General features: G+C 46.7%; 1 protein-coding gene across 2 annotated transcripts in view; it reads left to right on the plus strand.

The window, feature by feature from the left end:
- PDLIM1 (PDZ and LIM domain 1) overlaps positions 1–17,198 on the plus strand; it is a 39,739-nt gene extending 22,541 nt beyond the window's left edge. For both annotated transcript variants that reach the window (XM_045568428.1, XM_045568429.1), the window contains exons 4-7: positions 680–879; positions 12,046–12,197; positions 16,111–16,228; positions 16,668–17,198. In XM_045568428.1, coding sequence (XP_045424384.1) covers positions 680–879; positions 12,046–12,197; positions 16,111–16,228; positions 16,668–16,854 — 657 coding nt within the window. In that variant the 3' untranslated portion in view covers positions 16,855–17,198. The remainder of the gene's footprint in view (positions 1–679; positions 880–12,045; positions 12,198–16,110; positions 16,229–16,667) is intronic.
- The last annotated feature ends 4,483 nt before the right edge of the window (positions 17,199–21,681 follow it).

Here is a 21,681-nt window from a genome sequence, read left to right on the forward strand (position 1 = left end):
AATTACGGAAAGAGGGGAATGAGAACACAAGGAACTCAAAGTCCTTTGTACCAGGTATCCTCTGACCTTGTGTCTGATTAGCCTTGTCTTTCTCCCGCAATGGATCCTGAATCCCCTTTATACTCCTCTGCAGGAGGACTGGGACCCTCTCTGCCTACCCAGCAGCTGCCTCCCCCTTGTGGCATTGCAACCCTCTTGTCTTACTGGTCTAACCTCCCTTCTGGAGAATTTATCTCCGCCTTTTATCATCTTCTGCTCTGCACTGACCAAGTGACTGCCTGTTCCTTTCCTCTTAGTACCTTAATCCCTCTGGAATGTGCCCTGAAGGGTGTTTCGGCTGACTTGGATCCTGACAGCCCAAGGCATGGGGTGCGGGGGTTGGGGGGGTCCTGCCCACGTGTGCCCCAGGAGATCAGGCTTTGCTGGGCCTCAGGGAAGAGTCAGAAGGCAGAGCTGATTCAGAGGGTGTGAACTTGCACAGGTGCCCATCTCGTGAAACTTTCCCAGGCGTTGTCCGCGAGTCTCAGTGGGTCCATCAGAGCCCCTAGGCCAAAGTTTGGGTTGGACCAGGGCCATTGTAGCTCAGCTGGAGCACCTCTCCCTGACACTCAGCCTTCACTGCCCATGACGGGGTGCGCATTGGACACCCCCCCATTTCTTCTCCGACTCCTGCCTGCAGGAGGTCCTGCACATAGGAAGCGCCCACAATCGGAGTGCCATGCCCTTCACTGCCTCACCTGCCTCCAGCACTGCCCCCAGGGTCATCACGAACCAGTACAACAACCCAGCCGGCCTCTACTCTTCTGAAAACATCTCCAACTTCAACAACGCCTTGGAGTCAAAGACCGCAGCCAGTGGGGAGGAGGCGAATGGCAGACCGTAAGTAGACCCAGGAGTCTTCTTGCAGGCCAGAGATGCTTTTCATGCCAGAACCAGGTTGGTCCAGGCAGGAAGAAGAAGTTTGACCACTACTCCAGGGGGAAAAATGTCTACATTAGCAGAGTACTTTCTGCTATAAAAAGGAAATAAAATACCTCCTGCCTGTAGTAATTATTTACCTATAGGGTGGCTGTAAAAATAAGAATTAACATGTAAAATGCCCAGCACCATCTCTTGCATGAACAAACCATTTAATCCTTGTTATTTTTGTCCCGATTTTTGTGGTTGTTGTCATCTTCTAATCAACCATAGTTCTTCCTGGACAGGCCTGCTACTTCCTGAGAAATTCTTCAGTACTTCTAGTCGGGGAGTATTTCATAGAACCCAGTGTGGTTTGTGCTCGTGTTCAGCATCTGATGTGAGCAAGGGGGAAATACTTCGTGGTGCACGGTGTTGGGGAAGCAATGTTTGCTTTTTCCCCAGAGTGGACCAGAAATTGTAAAAAGAAGAGAGGTCCCTGAGGGTATGAATGTTTGTCCTTAGGAATAGGTTATGATCTGGGGGCAGAGGCAGCTTAGCAGGGGAAGAGGTGGGGCTGCAGGCAGAAGGGACAGAGGAGTCTGAGGAAGCATCTTGCTGGGGCCTGGGGAGGCAGGTCCCCATCTGTAACAGATCATTTGGCTGCAGCTGCCTTTGTGTCTTCATCAAAAATCTCCTGGATTTTCACAGCGGAGGAGACCAGTGTCTGCTCCATCTCAAACTCTTTGAGGATACATCCAGAAATACTGGGAATACCAGCAGCCTGGCGCAAAAGAGCTGGGTTTGAGGATGAAGAGTATGAGATGGGACCAGTTCTCTGTGGGTGAAAAGGGGTGGACTAGGTTGGGAGCTGCCAACCCAAATGCCCAAAGGTGGCAGGCAGGACGAGGAAGCCGGAGCAGAGCGGCCGTGGCGGCTGGACAGTGCATGCCCCCGCCAGAGGGCGCTGCTCCTGGCCTCCGGTCGGATGCCACACACTGCCTGCATTTCCCATTTCTGCTGATTATTTTCATTAAAACAGAAGGTGGAAAGCCTCTTTTTATCCGAAATCTCCTGATTTTTAAATACTGGTGACATTCACATTTTGCTGGAAAACACTGTGTGGTCCGAACTTGTCTGAGCTCTGAGGATCTTTCCCACGTGGAATCCTCAATTCTTACATGAGCTTTGAGTCCCGCTTTGCCATGCAGTTGTTCCCCAACTCACCATTAACAAGAATCTGGCCAACTCTTAGGGTAATTAAATTTCAAATTGGTTGCTTCAAATGCAGGTTAGGAGAGGTTAAGATAGCAGAGGTTCCAAATTACTTTAATGTTTGGAAAAAACTTACAGGATCCCTTCTCAAGGTTGTGTTGGCTATACTGTGCATATAGCCCCCCCGCCTCCCCCCAGCCACCAAAAGAGAGACAGACATTATTGGGCACCCCTGCATGCAGATCCCTGTGACCGACACTGAGAGGACATCGTGATTTTTTTTTTTTTTTTTTAAATTTCTTAGAGTCTAGTAGGGCAGACTTTTTGCTGTGTGACTTTGGCTTTAGAAGATGTTAAAGGTCACTGGCATTTATCAGAGTAACCATGGCCAAATGCCCCCTGATGCTGCTTCTTCCCCCAAATTCTGGTTCTTGCAAGCCCTTACTGGCTTGAGATGATGATACCCTTGCAGGTGACCGTGGGGGCGTGAGGTGCCTGAGAAAGAGTGCCATGCCGGCCTGCTGAGCTTTCTCCCACGCACACACCCTGAAGGGAAGCTTTCAGGAAGCCCAGTGAGGAGTGGTGGAGACTCTGAGGGCTGCGATCCCTGGTTTTCACTGCTTTGGTGTTGGGGAGGCTGAGAACGTGACCCTTTTTTACTGTCCCAGAGTGGAATGTTCCATGATCTGGATTTAATAACCCAGGAAATGACACATCCTTAATTGAAAGAGCTGCTATGCATTGGGAGAAATATGTGCCTGGGAAGTATTTTTAGTATGGCCTTGGCTATTTTTCCTTCATTAATGTCTTCTTTCTTCTCTCATGCTCCCTGCTTGCCCCCTCCCCCTGTTCTGAAACAATTAAGTCTGAAACTGTGCAAGCCTTTCCTCCTGCCCCTGGCCCCTCCTGTCGCACAGGCTTTGGCCACATTGTCTCTGAGACTTTATCAGAAGTCTCCTTGCAGATTTTCTCAGGAGAGAGGGCCCAGTTTCTGCTCCCTCACAAACTCTGAGTATGAATCCGGAAACAGTGGGAATACCTGCAGGCCAAGGCAAAGGAGCTGCCCGAACCGGCCATGCTGCCCGTAGAGGGGTCTCAGCTTGCTGGTCTATTCCCAGTGCGTTCTGGGCAAAGCAAGATCCTCCCGCCACGGGGTCGCCTTGCTTGCTCAGTCAGCACAAGTCCCAACGCCCGCTCACCCCCACTGTTTAGTCTGTGAAATTAGCTGAGGTTCCAGAATTGGCTCACTACATACTTTGCATCTGAGGTCATCACCCATTCTCTGGGACTCGCCCTGAGTTTCTTTGTCCCATGCTCTTCAAAGCCTCGTGGTATGTCTGCGGCTGTCCGTCTTGTAGGTCTTCCCAGAGCTGCGTCCCAGGGTCCCAGTCCCCGTCACGGGAAGGCAGGCGAGGCTCCTCTGCTGCCTCTCCTCCCAGCACACGCAGCCAACGAGAGCTTCTCTGCAGCCTTGTTCCTCTAGGTCTTCAGCTTAGTAATTAATCATTTATTGAGTGCCTGCTGTGTACCAGGTGGATGACGGAAATGTTGCTCATTTCAGCAGAAACCTAGCACCTTCCCTCTGACCTCTTTTAATTGAGTTTATGGGCTTTGGTCAAAATCTGAGAATTCGGAGCCTGGATTTTGTTATTTATATGATGCTGCCTGGTACTTCCTCAAGGCTTTGCAGACAGAGGGGCCTGAACCTTGAAATCCAGCTCAGCCTCTTAGCTGCTCTTAGCTGTGTGACCTTGGTCAAAACATGTAACTTCTCTGAAAGTCAGTCTCCTAGTCTCCAAGGTGGAGATAATGCTAACTACCTCACCACCAGGTTGTTGAGAGAATGCAATGCAATGTGTGCAAAGCACCCGGCACAGTGCCTGGCCCTTGGTAGGTGCTCAGCAAACGCTAGTTATTACTGATTTCACTGCCCATGGGGCACTCCATCCCATCGCTTCTGAGTATGGGGGGCTCCAGAAGGGTGGAAGCATGTAGACAAATGTTATGGAGGAGATTTTGCTATGACTTAAGGTAAAGCTTTCTTTCCCAGCATCGTAGCTTAGGTTCAGCCAGCAGGTATAGTTAACGAGCTTCCTGATGGAGTTGTGGCCTCTGCACGGAATAATCGTGTGAGCTCCCATATCCAACATAACAGTCCCAAGATGCTAGCTCTTCTAAATTCTAAATTCTCTGTTCTCAGGTGTTCCCCCCAAACATGCATGAGGCAGATTTCTAAGCAGGTACCGTAGAATAAAGGGATGCACTGTTCTCTATTCAGATGGTATCAGAGGGATTATTGATTCATTGGGAGCCGGGTCAGAAAAAAACCTCTGTGACAAAGGTGGCTGCTTGCCCCTGTAGCTAAACTTGCTGCAGCCCACAGAGAACTGGCTCGCGTGTCTGATGTTCCTGCCTCCCTCTTCTCCTAGTGCCCATAGTTACTCCTCTGGGTTCTTATCATGGGACCAACGTCTAGGCCTTTGAAGACGAAAACTTAGGGAGCATTCAGACTCCCCTTCCAAAAGTGATGACATAGGGTTTCCCAGAAGTGCAATTTTTTGTGAACATTGGCGTAGCCAGGCTGGGGCATCTCAGACCTGGATTCTCATTTCTTGGGATATGAGAAATGAAAGATTTTTCTGAGTCAGCCTACCTCCTTTATCCTTACCTACACAAAAAACAAGAACTAAAATCTTGCATCATTTCCAGTTCCCACTTAACTTCAACTATTTGGGGAGAAGATGCCTTAAAGTTAATTAAACTTTTTATTTTGAGATACTCGTAGATTCACAGGCAGTTGTAGGAAATCATACAGAGAGATCCCTTATAACCCTTACCCGGTTTCCCTCAATGATAACATCTTGAGAACCGTCACAGAATAGTAACAGAACCAGAATATATAGATGTGGTTAAGATACAGAACATTCTGTCTCCAGGATTTCCCATGTTGCCCTTTTATAGACACACCCACTTCCCTCCTCTCCCCACACTCTCCTTAACCCCTGGAAATCCGCTGATCTCCTCTTTATTTCTGTAATTTTGTTATTTCAGGAATGTTATATGAATGGAATTCTATAGTATGTAACTGGGATTGGCTTTTTTACTTAATATAATTCTCTGGAGATTTATTTAGGCTTTTGTGTGTATCAATAGTTTATTCCTTTTTTTCTGTACTACGAGTTTGTCTTTTTCCTTCTTGTGGTAAAAATCATGTAACAAAATTTATCATCTTAATCATTTTTAAGTATACAGTACAGTAGTGTTAACCATATGCACATTGGTGTGCAACACATCTCTAGAATGTCCTCATCTTGGAAAACTGAAACTCTACCCATCGAACAACTCCCCTTTCCCCCTCCCCCAGCCCCTGGCAACCACCATTCTAGTTTATTTTTCCAAGAGTTTGATCAGCTACCTCCTATAATTGGAATCATGCAGTGTTTGTCTTTTGTGACTAGCTTATTTCACTTAGAATAATATTTTCACTGGATACAGGATTCTGGGCTGGAAGTTCTTTACTTTTAGCACTTGAAAATGTGCCACTTCCTTCTTGTCTCCATGGATTCTGATGAGAAATCTGCTGTCATTTGAATTAGTTTTCCCCTCTAGGTAAGGTGGTATTTTTCTATTAAAGAATTGAAAGTTCTGGCCGGGCGTGGTGGCTCACGCCTGTAATCCTAGCTCTGGGAGGCCGAGGCGGGTGGATCGCTCGAGGTCAGGAGTTCGAGACCAGCCTGAGCAAGAGTGAGACCCCGTCTCTACTAAAAATAGAAAGAAATTATCTGGCCAACTAAAAATATATATACAAAACAAAAAAATTAGCCGGGCATGGTGGCTCATGCCTGTAGTCCCAGCTACTCAGGAGGTTGAGGCAGTAGGATCGCTTAAGCCCAGGAGTCTGAGGTTGCTGTGAGCTAGGCTGATGCCACAGCACTCACTCTAGCCCGGGCAACAAAGTGAGACTCTGTCTCAAAAAAAAAAAAAAAAAGAATTGAAAGTTCTTTCTTTGTTTTACTTTTCGGAAATTTACTGATGTGTTTGGCTGTGGATTTCTTTGGGTTTATCCTGTTTGGTGTTCACTCTGCTTCTTGGATCTGTAGGTTTATGTCTTTTGCCGCCTTTGGGATATTTTCAGGCATTATTTCTTATAGTACTTTTTCAGCCCCACCTTCTTTCTCTTCTTTCAGGACCCCATTTACATGAATTTTAGATCTTTTATATAAAAGTCCCATCAGTCTCTGAGGTTCTTTTCATTTCTTTTCTTCCCCCAGCCTATGTCTGTTGTTTAGATTGCGTAATTTCTAGTGTTCTGTCGTCTAGTTCACTGATTCTTTTCTTTGTCCCCTGTATGCTGCTGTTGGTTATTTTATTTTTCAGTTCTGGAATTTCCATTTGGTTCTTTATAGGTTCTGTTTCTTTACCGTGACTTTCTGTTTCCTTGCTGAGATTTTGTATTTTCTCATTTGTTTTTTTGTGTTCATAATTGCTCACTGAAACATTTTTAGGATGACTGCTTTCACACCCTTGTCAGTTAATTCCAACATTTCTGTCATCTTGGTGTTGGCATCTTTTGAGTATCTTTTTTTCAGTTAGAGATCTTCCTGGTTCTTCTAAGACAAGCAATTTTTAATTGAATCCTGGACATTTTTTGTTACAAGACTCTGGATCTTATAACCTCCTGTTTTCACTGGCTCTGAGAACACTATGGCTAGGAAAGGGGATGAGGGTACCTTGTTACTGGCAGGTGGGGGTAGAAGTCTAGTTTTCCCTTCTGCCTATGTTGACACCTGAGGTTTCTGGGGGATACTTAGTAATCTCAGGGGATACTGCTGGATGCGGGGGGAGTTCTGGCACCACTGGGGTGAGGGGTGGCCTCGACACTGTGGAGTGCAGGTGAGAGTCTGGACTCTGCATTAGGCTTTCTTCATCACAGCTGAGTAGGGTACAATATGGGACTCCATTTGGCCTTCTGATGCCACTCCAGCGGGGCGGTTGGGGCACCTCATCATAGCTTAGTGATGGTGGAAGTCCAGACAGACCATTGTCCTTTTCTGGCATTTGGCTAGAGAAAAGTGATTATTGTTTCAAAGTTTTGTGTCTTGCTGGACTGCCCCTTTCTTGGTCATTTGGTCAAAAAGAGCAGGCCTCTCGAGAGTTTTTCTCTCTGTGACTGTTCTCCTTTCCAGGTTGCTGCTTAGTCTGGAATGTCCGAGGCAGAAAGAAAACCCAGGGAGCTCACCACCATGTTCCTCAGGTCCCGAGGTCCCTAGCCAGTCTTCCTTTTTCTGTCCTCCTTTCAGCGTTGTCTTATGTTTGTTTTATTATGTAATGTCCAGAGTTTTTAGTTGTGTTGAGTACGTGAAACAGGGAAAAATATATATGTCTACTCCATCTTCACAGAAAGGAAAAAGATTTTTATGAAGAGACTGTCTCCTGCCTGGCTGCTACTGCAATTTTTTTTCTTTCTTTCTTTCTTTTTTTTTTTTTCCGCTCTGTCGCTCAGGCTGTAGTGCAACAGTGCAATCATATGTCACTGTAACCTTGAACTTCTGGCTTAAGAAATCCTCCTGGCTCAGCTTCCCCAGTAGCTGGGACTACAGGTATGCACCACTACATCAGGCTAATTTAAAGGATTTTTTAATTTGTAGAGATGGCATCTTGCTATGTTGCCCAGGCTGGTCTCGAACTTCTGGCCTCAAGCGATCCTCCCACCTTGGCCTCCCAAAGGGCTGGGATCACAGATATGAGCCACTGCGCCAGGCCTAGATGCTTCTTATAATTCAAGTAATCCCCCTTTCTGTTCCAATCTTGGTCACACATGTAGGTAGTTTTATTAAAGAACCAAAATGCACTTATTGTATAAAAAAATAACCCCATTAAGGTTGTATCAGCAACGGGAATTTTTTCTTACAACTTTCTTGTTTTAGGTGGGATTTATATACAGATTATTAAGTTGCTGTCACAGGTGATGGCTCAAGTTAAAAAAAAAAAAAGCAGCCCCTTCTGTTTCCCTCTGGTCACTTTGTTTTTCTGATGGGGTTGGCTTGCATCCCAGGGTTGCGGTGCTGACCCATGTCCCAGAGCCATGGGCGTGCTGTTTTCCATCCTCCATGACTTTCTGACCCTCACACCAACTGCTCTTTTGGCCAGAGCAGGCCCGTGAGTCACGTAAGGTCTGCAGACTCGGCCTCCAAAACCCTTCTCTGGGAGGTGGGCTCAAGGGCAGATTCTCCTTAGATTCTGAAGACCACTGGGAACAATGTACGCCTGGCTATGTCAGCCACCTTGTCAAGCTGAGCGTGGCTTCGCTGAAATATCCCTGGGGAGGCAGTCCTTGAGGTCAGCACCTAAGACTGAGGGAGAAACTATTAAACAGTTAGGAAACTGGTGCACATCAGCTCCAAGAGTGACTCAGGAAGAAACAAGAGCTAGGAAACTTTGTGTAATGTATAGTTATTCCAAACGAGTTGAGTTTGATTAAACACTTGTGTTTTGTTATTAAAATTGTCCAGAGTGGATTTGGAAGAAAGTATTTACTTCCAGTGTCCCGCCCTCAAAACTGTTCTCCTGGAGACTCAGTCATGTGTATTATAGTTTTCAAAACCCCATCACTGTAGTATTCTTTCTTTCATTGCTGTTATTATATAAAAAAATGAGAATTCTTTTGCTCAATTTCTTACGCATATTTTTATCCTAATTACTTTTTTAAGATATTGTGGTGTTATGTCATTATCTTATAGTAATGTCTAAGACTTAGACTTTGGGTCTTAAGAGATTATTTTTGAATTAGTTGTATCAGTGCTTCAAGTAAGGTAATGGGTATTGAAAGTGCTTTATAAATTGTCCAGTTTTAAGGATATCATTATTTAAGAACGAATATTAAATTGTGTTTCTTTTTTTTTAAATCATGGAAATAGTTTACAAGGCTATTTGCTGGAAGAATATGTGGCCTTGTGGTTTGGATGTTGTCATTTTTAGAGTTCCCTTGGTGGCTTCCAGACATAACATACACCAAAGAAGAGGAAAAATCCTTCCCAAGCACATGCCATGGTCTGATTGTGATTTTAAAATAGTTCTAAGTGTGATAGAAAAAAGATTCATCAAAAATAATGTAATACGCTTATTTTAGGGCAAGTTCCAAGCTCAAGACTCAAAGAAAGAGTCAGGTACGTGACTCAAAGAACAGGGCCAAGTGGCCGCATGCACAGTGCTCACAGTTCCCTGCAGATGGAGGGGGAGAGACCAAAGCAGAGGCCACCTGGTCAGAGGAGGACAGATAGGCAGGGCCCGCTGCTTTCCCCTCCCCCAACTGCAGCCAGCAGGAACGACCAGCCCATGAATCTTTCTACTTAAATTTTGACTTCTCTGGCAGCAGCAAAGCCTACGTGACTCTTCGAGGGCCTTGTCCTCTACTGTGAGAACATGGATGGAGTCGAAGGGAAACACCTGTAGCCTCACTGCTGTGACCCACTCTGCTTCCAACTGCAGATCTGAGTACTTAAAGTGCCCCAGGAGGCTGATTGGGCTGCCCCAGAGGTTGTCTCAGAGAAGGGAGAGAAAGAAAGAAGGAGAGGGAACAGTAACTTGCAGAGAATTACCCAGGAAAGCATATTACCTGGTTTTCTTTGTAAAATGGAGTGTGAACTAATAACATGATGGGTGGGTGGGAAATGAGTGAGTAAGTGTAACTGGTATAATTCATTTGCACCTGTAAAGTGGCTCTGGCCCTAAAGAGAGACTAGTGAAACTTGCCGAGGAAAACCATTCCTGGCCACTGCCAGCAACCTTAAAGCTGGGAGGCAGCCATTTGGGCTGGATGCACATAGTGTTATCACTCAGGAAGTACTAATTGTTTACATCCAAACCTATGCATCTCCATCAATAAATTCTGCTGCTGTCTGAATACTTGCTCTGTGGCTCCACTGGATATGCTGTCTCTCTTCCCTAGCAGCAGAGGCTGAGAGCAAGGGGGTGATCTAGGGCCAGGAGGCTGGGCTGCCCATGTCCCTGGCACAGCCCTTGGAGGCCGGCTGCCCTGCAGGAGCAGGGAGATAGCAGCAAGGAGGAGGGGGCAGTGTTCATGCACTTACCCGATACCAGCTGAGCTCTGACCCTGGCAGGAACTGAGCCAGGCCTGGGGATACAATGGGGAATAAGACAGGCCACGTCCCTGCCCTCATGGGGCTTACTTTCTAGAGGGAGACTGACAGTACAGAAATGAACAAATGCAAGTGTAGTCCATGGTGAGAGGAGTGGGGGGTAGAGAGCAATGGGCATGGGGTGGACTGTTGTGAGTTGGGGTCAGGAAGGCCTCTCTGAGGAGTGCACTTGAGCAGAGGCCTGGATGAAGCGTGGGAGCCATGGAGATGCCTGGGCGGTGCATTCCAGGCCGAGGGAGCAGTCAGTGCAAGGCCGTGAGGCTGGTGTGTCCCAGGCCCAGCAGGAAGGCTGGTCTGACTAGAGTGGAGTGATCCACAGCGGGTGGCAGGGGCTGTGTCTGGAGGGGGAAGCTGGGCCACGACATAGAGCCTTTTTTTCTTTTTGTAATAAACATTTACTCCAAAGGAGTTGAATTTGATGAAACTTGGCCGGGTGTGGTGGCTCATACCAGTAATCCTAGAACTCTGGGAGGCCGAGGTAGGCGGAATGTTTGAGCTCAGGAATTCGAGACCAGCCTGAGCAAGAGCGAGACCCCGTCTCTACTAAAAAAAAAAATAGAAAGAAATGATCTGGACAACTAAAAATATATAGAAAAAATTAGCTGGGCCTGGTGGTGCATGACTGTAGTCCCAGCAGCTCGGGAGGCTGAGGCAGGAGGATCGCTTGAGCCCAGGAGCTTGAGGTTGCTGTGAGCTAGGATGACGCCACGGCACTTTAGCCTGGGAAACAGAGTGAGACTCTGTCTCAAAAAAAAAAAAAAAAAGAATTTGGTGAAACTTGTATTTTGTTATTAAAACTGTAAATATTTGGTTCAAGTCCAATGGGAATACATTGAGTCACAGCACGACACCATCTGTTTCAAGTGTTTGAAATATCACTCTGGCCTCTGGTTGAAAACAAAACTGTCCAGGGGCTCAGAATGTCAGCAGAGGGACAAGTTACACAGCTGATAGGTCACGCTGGTCAGTGATGGCATGGCTTGGGCACGCAGGGGTGGGGAGGCGACAAAGGGTCAGATTCAGAATAGATTCACAGGTAGAGTCTACCTGCCTTTCTCCCTCCTCCCTTGGAAAATGGAGCTCCAGGGAAAAATGGCCCCACGGCTCTGCCTGTGCCCCCTGCCTTGGGGCACCCAGGGTGACAGGAGGAAGGTGTGGTTGCCTCATCCCCGAGCCTGCACGTACAGAGCACCTGCATGTGTCATCCTCGCCTCCAACCCCGTGAACTCGGCTGGGCAGGTACCATTGCCTCCGTGCTATAGGCGAGGGGACTCACGTGCCGCACCATGAAATTACGAGGAGTTTATAGAGGCAGGGAAAGCACTTTGAGATGGTCAGGAATGAGGAACCCTGTGGTTTCTGCTCTTGCAAAGAATGCATGTGGCCCGTACAGTGGGGACTCAGCTGAGTTTTTAGTGGGCAGGTTGTGGTGGGCATTCTCCCTCTTCCAGATGTTCTTTTGACATAATGTTGTTTATGTAGTTTAAAAAGAAATAAAGCATTCCTAGTTCATGGGATTAGACCAAAAAGTAGTTGAATGACTGAAGCTATGTAGAAAAAGAGCCTCTGATTGCACTGAAGCAACAGCCAGATCTGACTGTAGACACTTCACCGTCCTGGCAGAAGGTCTGTGGCTGAGTTAAGAGAGGACTTTCATCCACTGGGATCATTTCTAGCCACCCTTTGAGTCAGGGGTGTCTTTGCTTGGAGGAGGTGCCTGGTGAAGTTATTTCTAACTTCTGACATGTCCTAATGAAGTGAACATTCTTTACAGCTTAGACCATTCTCAGCCTCCAAGCGGCCTCGTCATCGACAAGGAATCTGAAGTTTACAAGATGCTCCAGGAGAAACAGGAGTTAAATGAGCCCCCGAAACAGTCCACGTCATTTCTGGTTCTGCAGGAAATCCTGGAGTCTGAGGAAAAAGGTAATCAGCCCCACCTGCAGGTAGAGGCACCTGTTCCAGGGCTGATGTGGGGGGTCAGTCACTGCGGAAGCACAGGTGAACGCAGCCTGGAGTAGGTGAAGGAGCACAGTGTGCTTTGGAAGGCACAGGCTGTTAAAATGTTAAAGCTTCTTTTCTACAAAAGTGAGAGAGAGAAAGAGAGTGTGCCCTCCTGACCACACTGTCCTTCCCTGCGGTCTTTAAAACACCCATCGGGCGACTGAGCAGGTACTTCATAGTTATTATGACGTTTGAAACCTCATCAAGATGCTCTCTTGTCCAGGGGGTGAGCTCTGATGCACGAGGCACCCAGGGTCACCCGTGTGGTTCTGCAGGTCTCAGGAGACAGCGCTTCACCTTGTAGACATCAACTACTGTCTGTTTTATATTATGACAATATTCAAGTGGATAGCAGGAAAGGTATCTTCACTGAATAACAATAGTGTATTATGAGAAATTTGTGGCAGGTACTTGTGTGGGAGAAGGATGCGTTTTCCCTTCTCCCAAAGACCACCTGTGGGTGGGCGGCCTGCTGGCTGCCATCAGCCCCTCCTGGGATCCTCACTGCCAGCCGTCTCTGGAGAAGTGGGTTTGCACCATTCCTGGTCCCTGTGATACTCCACCCTCCGCACTCTGTCTTGGTCCCCTTCCCTGGGGCTCGGGCACCTCCCTGTGCCACCCTTCCTGCTCTCTCTTCCTCCCCACAACGTGCCCACCTGTGAAGACAGAGTTGGTGCTCCTGGGAGGGAGCCCTGGTGGTTAGGGGCCTGGGACCCGCCTCAGCCAGCTGCAAAGAGATCTGCGTGTTGGCCGAGAGCCGAGTGCCCTCTGGAAGGAGGGAGAGCAGCCTCCCTCAGCCTCCCAGCTACAGATTCTTCTTCCCGGGGCGTCCTTCCTGGGTGGCAAGTTCCCTGCTGAACACACCCGGGAATATTAGGGAAGGAGAGAAATTTGGACATTGTTTTAGTTTGCTGGAGTCCAAAGGAAGCTAATATTTTGACTATAAGCTAGTTGAGAAGAAAGGAAGAAGAGGGATTTCTTTGAATTTAGTGTTGGCTGGGTTGGTGAGAGACAAAAAAACCTCACGCCAGCAGGTGGCGCTGCAGGGCTGAGCAGCCCGCGGTGAGGCCTGTGTTACCCAGCGGTGCCCAATTTTATCCAGTTAAGCCTCTTCATTCCAGAAAGGAGTGTGGATTTTCGTACGACGTGGGGATTTCACGTCCCTCCTGGCCTTCTCTCATTGTACCCTCTCGCACCCCTCCGCTTTCCTGGTGATTTTTCTGCTGATGGGTGAGTTAGGTGAAAAAGCTCATCCTATAAGAGACCCCAGCCTCACTGGGCTGGTTCTCTTGGCACAGCTGCTTTGCATTTCTGAGCTGTGAGGTGTGCACAGGTGGGGCCATTTCCTCGTCATAGCGGGTAGGCAGCCGGGTGGCGACAGCACCGTCGGTCAGAAAACGAGGGAGCCCGTTTGGGATGCTCGAGGCACAGTGCTTGGAGAGGCTGCCCACTCAGGCCCTTCTGAGACCCTTCTACGCGGGGACAGGGTTAGGGTGAGGTGAGTGAGGCATTGCCTTGGGTGCAAAATTTAAGGAGGCAGTAGAAAACTCAATAATCAAGACAAAAATTTCAGTTTATGCAATATTTAAAAAAAATCAAAATTAATACAAAAAGTATGAGTGAACAAAACTGGGGCTGTGGCCTCCTCCCAAAGGGAAAATGGAAGCGCTCAGGTGCTTCCCCCTCATGCGCCTTCCCAGGCCTGCCTGTAGAGCTCGCGACGTAAAGCGACGGAGCCTCCCAGTCGCTGCCCCATCTCCTGTGTTGCAGATGGACATCTGTGTGCATCGGGTCCCCAGTGCAGAAGGGTCCGGGCTCCGAGGGGGAGGCTGACTGTGCCATGTGCAGCACGAGGGGGCTATGGGGAGTCCAGGCGTCATTCACGTACCTCCAGCAAAGCACCCCAGACTAGCTCTCGTATCGCATTAGTCAGCAGTGGGCACCCTGTGTCCACAAGGGCTGTTGGGCAGCTGTGGCTCAGCGGGGCTTGGCAGGGAAGGGCCTGGCGCCCGGAGCCTTCTCATTCCGGAAGCCCAGTGAAGGGAGAGGCTGTCTCTGAGGCCTGCTGTTCGTGACACAGGGCACAAACTCTATGGGGACGAGGCCAAACCACACAGTGTACTTAGTGCTTTTGCCCGGACAAAGCTCACATCTGCTCAGATTCCACTGGCCAAAGTCCGTGGATGGGGGATGTTTTCTGTCCTGAGGGCAGGGTTTCTCAGCCTTGATGTTATTGACATTTTGGGCTGTAGGAGCCCTTGCTGTGGGCTGCCCTGTGCATTTTGGGATGTTTAGCAGCACCCTGGCCTCTGCCCGCTTGATGCTAGTAACACTCCCCTGCAGTTGTGACAACCAAAACTGTTCTCTAGGGGACAAAATCACTCCCAGTGGAGAAACACTGACCTGAGGGAAGCATGGCAAGGTGAGGAGGGATAATTGTGGGCAAATTATATAGCCAGCCATGCCAGCCAGGGGCATCCTGAATGCCCCTTCTTCTCAATTTTGGGTTGAGAAGCACTTGTCAGATCCAGGAACTCATTTTCTAAAAGGACAAGGGAACCAGGGCCCTCATCTGCCAGCCCCAGGGTTGCCCAGCATGACTGCAGTCATGGGGTGGGCCTCTCCCCGCCCCCTCGCCTTGCATAGGAAGCTCTTTCTTTGCTCTTGTTCTTGGTCCAGTGGTTCCTGGATCAGCGGCACCAGCACCACTTAGGAACTTGTGGGACATGCAGATTCTTGGGCCTTCTGGATCAGGAACTCTGGGGCCGAGCAATCTGTGGTTTAACAAACTCTCCAGGAAATTCTGATGCACAATAAAGCTTGAGAACAGCTGCTTTAATCGAAGAAAGAAGCTGGTTTAGCCAGGGGTGTAGGATACAATCTCCTGCACCTGGAGATGCCCATTCAGCTGGTCTATGGGAGAGCCCCTGGTCTGTGAATTTTATGAAATCTCTCCTGGAGCCTGGGATGCTCCCAGGTGGCTGTTCAGAACCGCCAATGGTGTAGAGACTTCTGTAGCTTCTTGGGCTAAAGCATGTTGGATTAAGGTAGGGAGCATCATGCACTTGTCATAGTATCTTATCATTCATTTCTGCACATTTATTGAGCCTCTGTTATTTGCTGAGCCCTGTGCTAGGCTCTGTGGTGTGTTGAAAAGTATATAAAACAAGATTCTGGTGCTTGGGTAATTCGCAGTCCGGGGAGAGAGACATGTATATATAGCTGATAAACATAGCAATACTGCTAGGCCTTGTCATGGTACAGAGATAAGTGATGTTGGAAGCACAGCCGGTTGAATCTACGGTAATAATAGCAATATTAACAGCTTAGCATTATTAATAGCTACCACAGCACAGGGCTTTGTTACCTAAGGTGTGATGAGCTGGGCGTAGGCAGTTCGGCATCCAGCAGCCAGGGGCTTATTTTAGATGCACCCGGCTGACAGCAGAGAGGCTCCTTCCTCTGCCCTGTGGCAAATGATTTTCATCTGGCTGCTGTGTAGCTTGCTGTACTGTGATGATTTTGTCCTTTTTGTGATCTGGTTGCTTTCTGTATCTAAGTAATTTGTGTTGCCACGTATTGTAAGAGGGCTTTATGTATGTATATACATGTATATTAATCTTTTTAGACAATAGTAAAGGGAAAAATGATCTATTTTATAGAAAAAGAAACTGGGGACCAGAGAGGTTAGCTAACTTACTGAGGGTCACACAGCAGAGTCACATCTGTTTGAGTCCAGTGCCCATAACCTTGCTTGAACATGTATTTAAGTGGCTCTGGGATACTTATGCAGTTCTGCCCTTCCTAGCCAACACGAGTGTTTTCCGCATTTCAGGAGATCCCAACAAGCCCTCAGGATTCAGAAGTGTTAAAGCTCCTGTCACCAAAGTGGCTGCATCGATTGGAAATGCTCAGAAGTTGCCCATGTGTGACAAATGTGGCACTGGGATTGTGTGAGTATCTGCTTCCCACAGTCCTTGCAGGCCCTGCAGGTCGGGTAAACCATGAAAATATGGGAAGTGCTGGGTGTTGCACGTTTTGGGTGTGAAGTTGACAAATCCTGCCTGGAAAAATGGAGCAGAGAGGCCAGGTAGGTCCTGTGTCCCAGAGGCAGGTTCTCCTTTGCTGTGGAACCCTTAGGTTACGAGCGTGTAAACCAGTAACGGCAGGGCTGCGCTGCTGCGGTAGGTGGGGCTTCCAGAATAACGTCTCTGGACCCTGCGAGTGAGAATCCCCTATGACTGGAGGCCGGTTGGGGGGCGCTGGTCCACCCTTGCATGGGCCTCTGCAGAGGAACACCAGGCCCCAGCCCCGGAAGGACGATGCAGAACTCTGGTGCCACCTGCAGGTGCTTGTCACTGATGGAGCTCTTTTCCTCCCTTGCTCCTACAGTGGCGTGTTTGTGAAGCTGCGGGACCGTCACCGCCACCCTGAGTGTTATGTGTGCACCGACTGTGGCACCAACCTGAAGCAGAAGGGCCATTTCTTTGTGGAGGATCAAATCTACTGTGAAAAGCACGCCCGGGAGCGAGTCACACCACCTGAGGGCTACGATGTGATCACTGTGTTCCCCAAGTGAGCCAGCAGATGTGCAGCGACCGCTGTTCCCCAGCCAGCCTCTGCTGCAGCTTGTTCTCTGAAGGTTGCGGCCTTGTCTCTTGAAAGTTCTGTGCTTGCCCTGGTTTTACCCCTGCTCATTAAACATCGGGTCCCTGCCCTGGTTAACTGACTGCTCTGGCTGTGTGATGCTGCCTCTACAGTTAATGGGAAGCTGTTCTGTTCAGTGTCCCCTTGCCAGCGTCACAGTGTGTCTTCCTCCCCTCAGTTCTCTGCTGCAGATGGACTTCAGCCAAATTTGAACCAAATCAAATTTAATGTCTGACACTGATTTTGATTTCACTCAATAAATTTACAGACTCCTAAGCGGTGTGGTGTCGTTTATCATTTGGCCCATGTGTCCTATTTCCTATCTCAAACCTGATAAGGTTTCTGAGGCCTCTCCTCCTCTTATTTTGGGTTTCCCATTTCTCTGAACTTTGTAGGCCTTTCCCCCCAGGTGTGCGGAAACTGGCATCTGAACAAGCCACGTTCTTATATTTCTCTGAAGCTTGCTCCAAGTTGTCCTTCTCTGATGCTAATATAAGGTACTTAGTTCTGTTTTAATAAAATAGTGTTTTCTTTATACCTGCCCGTTCTGAGCCTTATCTGAGGAAATGAATGCTTCCCGAAGAATAGATGGGGAGCTTTACCAGTGGCCTTAAAACATTGCCCAGTAAATCTCTCTCCAGGTTGGTTGCCACCATCCCAACTGCTCTCCTTTGTGAAGGGCAGCAAACTCAGGGAAGTGACCAACGTGTCCTCCTCACCCTGGCTGTTAAGGAGTTCTGAGTCAAGATCTGAGGTCACCATAGATTATCTACTGGTGAGTAATTGCTAATGGAGTCATTTGCTCAAACACTGGTTGTTCCACCTCTCCAGAGGCTGAGACTAAGCAATTGTTATGAAAGGTGGACAGGACACTCCAACCAACCCTCCTTCCTCCAAAAGAGCAGATCTATCCTTGAGCAGCATTAGCCACCATAGGGAATAGTATATGACCTTTATTGATAAAGCTACTAACTTCATGCTTACTCTAAGAATAAGGATTTTAATTCGACAGTGTTGCCGGGAATTCATGCCACAGACTCTGAGACCAGAATGCACTGTGGACAGTTGATACACGAGCCATTCTAGTGCTATAAAACCCGGAACTGAAACCTTTCAGATGGAAAATTTCTTCATGTTAAAGTTCTCAATTTTTTTTTGCAGTTAATTAGTCCTTACTTTAAACCTTATCTGTTTCTAAGCTTGTAAAAGGCAGGGTGGCTTAAACTTTGCAATTCTAAGAAAGCAACATAAAATGAAAACTCTGAACCACAGCAAGTCTGACTCATTTATAAATGCAGCTATAACTGGGATTTGGGTTTGGTTGGAAGACGATGGATAATACTTTCTTAAACTTTCTCCAATCTCTCTCCTCAAATAATGTGCCTATCAAATATCTGACATTTATCTTGTTCAGTAGCACTATTACTTCTTAGGAGTGGGTCTTGCGTATGGGATGTCTCACTTCCAATGAAGGCCAAATCCTAAGAGCTTTGCATGACTACAACCTCTATGCCTAATTGGTTTCCTGAAAGTGAAACAGAATGTCAACATAATCACCCCTAAGTGCAAGTTGTGCTACGTGGCTGAGAGCCCCCCATTCCCCCCAGCATTTGCTTTATAAAAATATTTCCTTCCAAGAGCAATTTAAGGTTTGGCCTATTTCTTGTGTTTCATGCTTGCCATATTTATCTGATTTTTTTTCTTTCATTCTTACTCTAAAATGAAAGCAGAATGGAAGGAACATACTGGAAAATCTTCAATCTGATCTGTAACCTTTTTTAATTACGAAGCTTTCCCACAGCTTCCTAAAGAGGAAAATTCAGCCAAAGTCATGCAGACTTTGATCAAGCTCTTCTCTCTGATTCAGAATGCTTTTCTTCCACTTCTTGATTTAGTTAACATTTAATAAAGTTCTGTTGTCTTTCATGATCATGCTGCCATTCTCCTTCTTTGCCCGCATAACTTGGATGCTGCTCTCCTATCTTCCCAAACCCAGGGGACACCTTGGCACACATCACACGAGACACTGATCACTCTTCTCCAGAAAGGAATGAAGCCTCCATGAGAGCTGACCCTTTGCCTTTTTCAGCTTCGTCTCCTCAGCCTCAGCCCAGTGCCTCACAAGTGGCAGAGAGATAGTCCACAAATGTTTGGTGAATGAATCTGTAAATGAGTGAAGGCTTCATCGCTGTCCAACAGAAGTATGATGCAAGCCATGCATGTAATTTACAATTTTCTAGCAGTCACATAAAAAAAGCAGGTAAAATTAATTTTCATAATATATTTAACAACATATAACCAAACTATTATTTCAGCATGTGTGACAAGCTACATCTTGAGTGCTCAGTAGGCACATGTGGCTACTGTGTTGGACAACAAAACCCTAATCCACCTTAAAACAAGACATCTTGGATTTCTGCTTCCCTTCTGGGTGCCATATTTTCCCCCCATGGTCCACCATGTCTCTTTTAATTGCCTTGCACTCTGGCTTCCTTTCTGCCCATGCCCCACACGGGTGATTTTAGAAGGCCCCTTGTTGATTCCTCCCATCCAAACCCCAGGATCTATTTTCTCTTGGCCCTCACCCATCTCATTCACCCAGTGGCATTTCCATCACCGCTCACCCAGGGCTTCTGGAAGCTGCTGCCTTGACTTGCACCATCTGAAACTTCCCTGGTCACTTTCTACTTCTGCCTGCTGGGTCTCTAATTGTCATCTTGCCAAAGCCAGGGATGACTCCCTCCTCAGGTGAGGTGAGGATGACTCCCTCCTCAGGTGAGGCCTTTCTTTGACTGATTATAAAACAATCTGACTATAGTTTTAGGAAATCAAGGACAAAAGGCTTTTAAAAAGGATTTTGTTCCTCCCTGTTTTTCTCTATTGAACACATCACTAAGCATTATCTAAATTTTACCTGCATTGGGATCTGCCCTTTGTTGGTGGATGTTTTCCTCTAGATGTCTGAGCTGTTCTGAGTTTTTAAGTTGAAGGGGGAGGCTCAGAGGAGTGTGCCCTCCCTCCAGGCCAGGGAATGACCAGATGACCACTTAAAAGGGGAAAGTTGTCTTGACTCATCTCTTGGGTTAAGAAAATACTGGTTAGGGTGGCATCCAACACTGCTTTCTTATCTCACCAGAGGTATTAAGGACTGATTTCACTAACAGAGACATTGAACAGAAAGTAAGAGTATTTTTTAGATGGTTCCTAAAGGATATTTATAAACATTAATTGTTCCCTTTCCTTGTAGCAATGCATATACTTTATGTGGGAGGATGAATTGGAGCCCTCATAATCCTTTGCTTTAGGAATAATGGTTAGAACTTATTAATTTTATATTTTCCTCATGCCCAAGTTAAAGAGCCCTGGTTATAAATGGAATTTTTCAAGGCTTCTACAAGAATGTTTCTTACATTTTAATGTGCATGGGAATGACATGGGGATATTAAGGTGCAGATTCTGATTCATTGGGGCTAAGCCAGGCCTGATATTCTTTCTGCATTTCTAGTAAGGTTCCAAATGTTGCTGCTGCTGGTCCACGAATCATAATTTGAGAGGCAAGTTTTCTAGAACTCAGGCATTGCCAAAACTGAGGGGTAGTTAGCTACAGCATTGTAATTCAGTTGGTTATTAGGAAATGTTTTTTATTCGCGTCTAACTACATACAGGCATGCTTTGTTGTATTGTGTTTCGCTTTATTGCACTGTGCAGATACAAATTGAAGGTTTGCGGCAACCCTGTGTTGAGAAATTCTGTTGGCACCATTTGTCCAACAGCATGTGCTCACTTCCTACCTCTGTCATGTTTTGATAATTTTTACAATATTGATAACTTTTTTATTATTAACGTATCTGTTATGGTGATAGGTGATCAGTGATCTTTGATGTTACTACTGTAATGTTTTGGGTGCCAGAAAATGTGCCCACATAAGATGGCAAACTTAATCATTTCAAGAACATTATATAAATGGAATCATACAGTACTTAGCTTCTTGGATAATCTTTTCCATTCATCATAATTTTTTGTGATTCATCAAAGTTGTTGCCTGTATCAAGAGTTCATTTATTTTCCTTGTTGAATACAGAGTGGATGTACCACAATTTGTTTAACCATTCACTCATTGAAGAACATCTAGGATGTTTCCAGGTTTTAGCTATACAAATAAACCTGCTATGAGTATTCCTATACAGGTTTTTGTGCAAACTTAAGTTTTCATTTTTTTGTGCGATAAATGCCCAGGAGTGTAATTACTAGGTTGTATGAGACTTGCAGGTTTAGTGTTTTAAGACACTGCCAAACTATTTTGGCAGAGTCACTGCTATGGTATAAATGTATCCCCCCCCCAACAAAAAAATTCATATGTTAAAACTTAATCACCAATGTGATAGTATTAAGAGGTGGGAATTAAAAAAATTTTAATTTAAAAAAAAAAAAGGGATGAGGTCTTTAGGATGTGATTAAGTCATGGGAGTTGCAACCTTTTAAAAGAGGTACAAGGGAGCTGTTCAACCTTTTCTCCATTTAAGGACACAGCAAGGCACCATCTTGGATGCAGAGACCAGGCTCTCACCAGACACCAAATTTGTTGGTGCCTTGATCTTGGACTTGCACCCTCCAGAACTGAGAGCAATAAATTTCTATTGTTAATAAATGACCCAGTCTAAGAGCAGTAAGAACAATAAGACAGTCACTGCACCATTTTACATTTCCACCAGCAATGTATGAGTAATTGAGTTTCATCATCTTCAGCATTAGGCATTGT

This window comes from Lemur catta, chromosome 14, assembly GCF_020740605.2.
Source record: "Lemur catta isolate mLemCat1 chromosome 14, mLemCat1.pri, whole genome shotgun sequence".
Lineage (NCBI taxonomy): Eukaryota > Metazoa > Chordata > Mammalia > Primates > Lemuridae > Lemur > Lemur catta.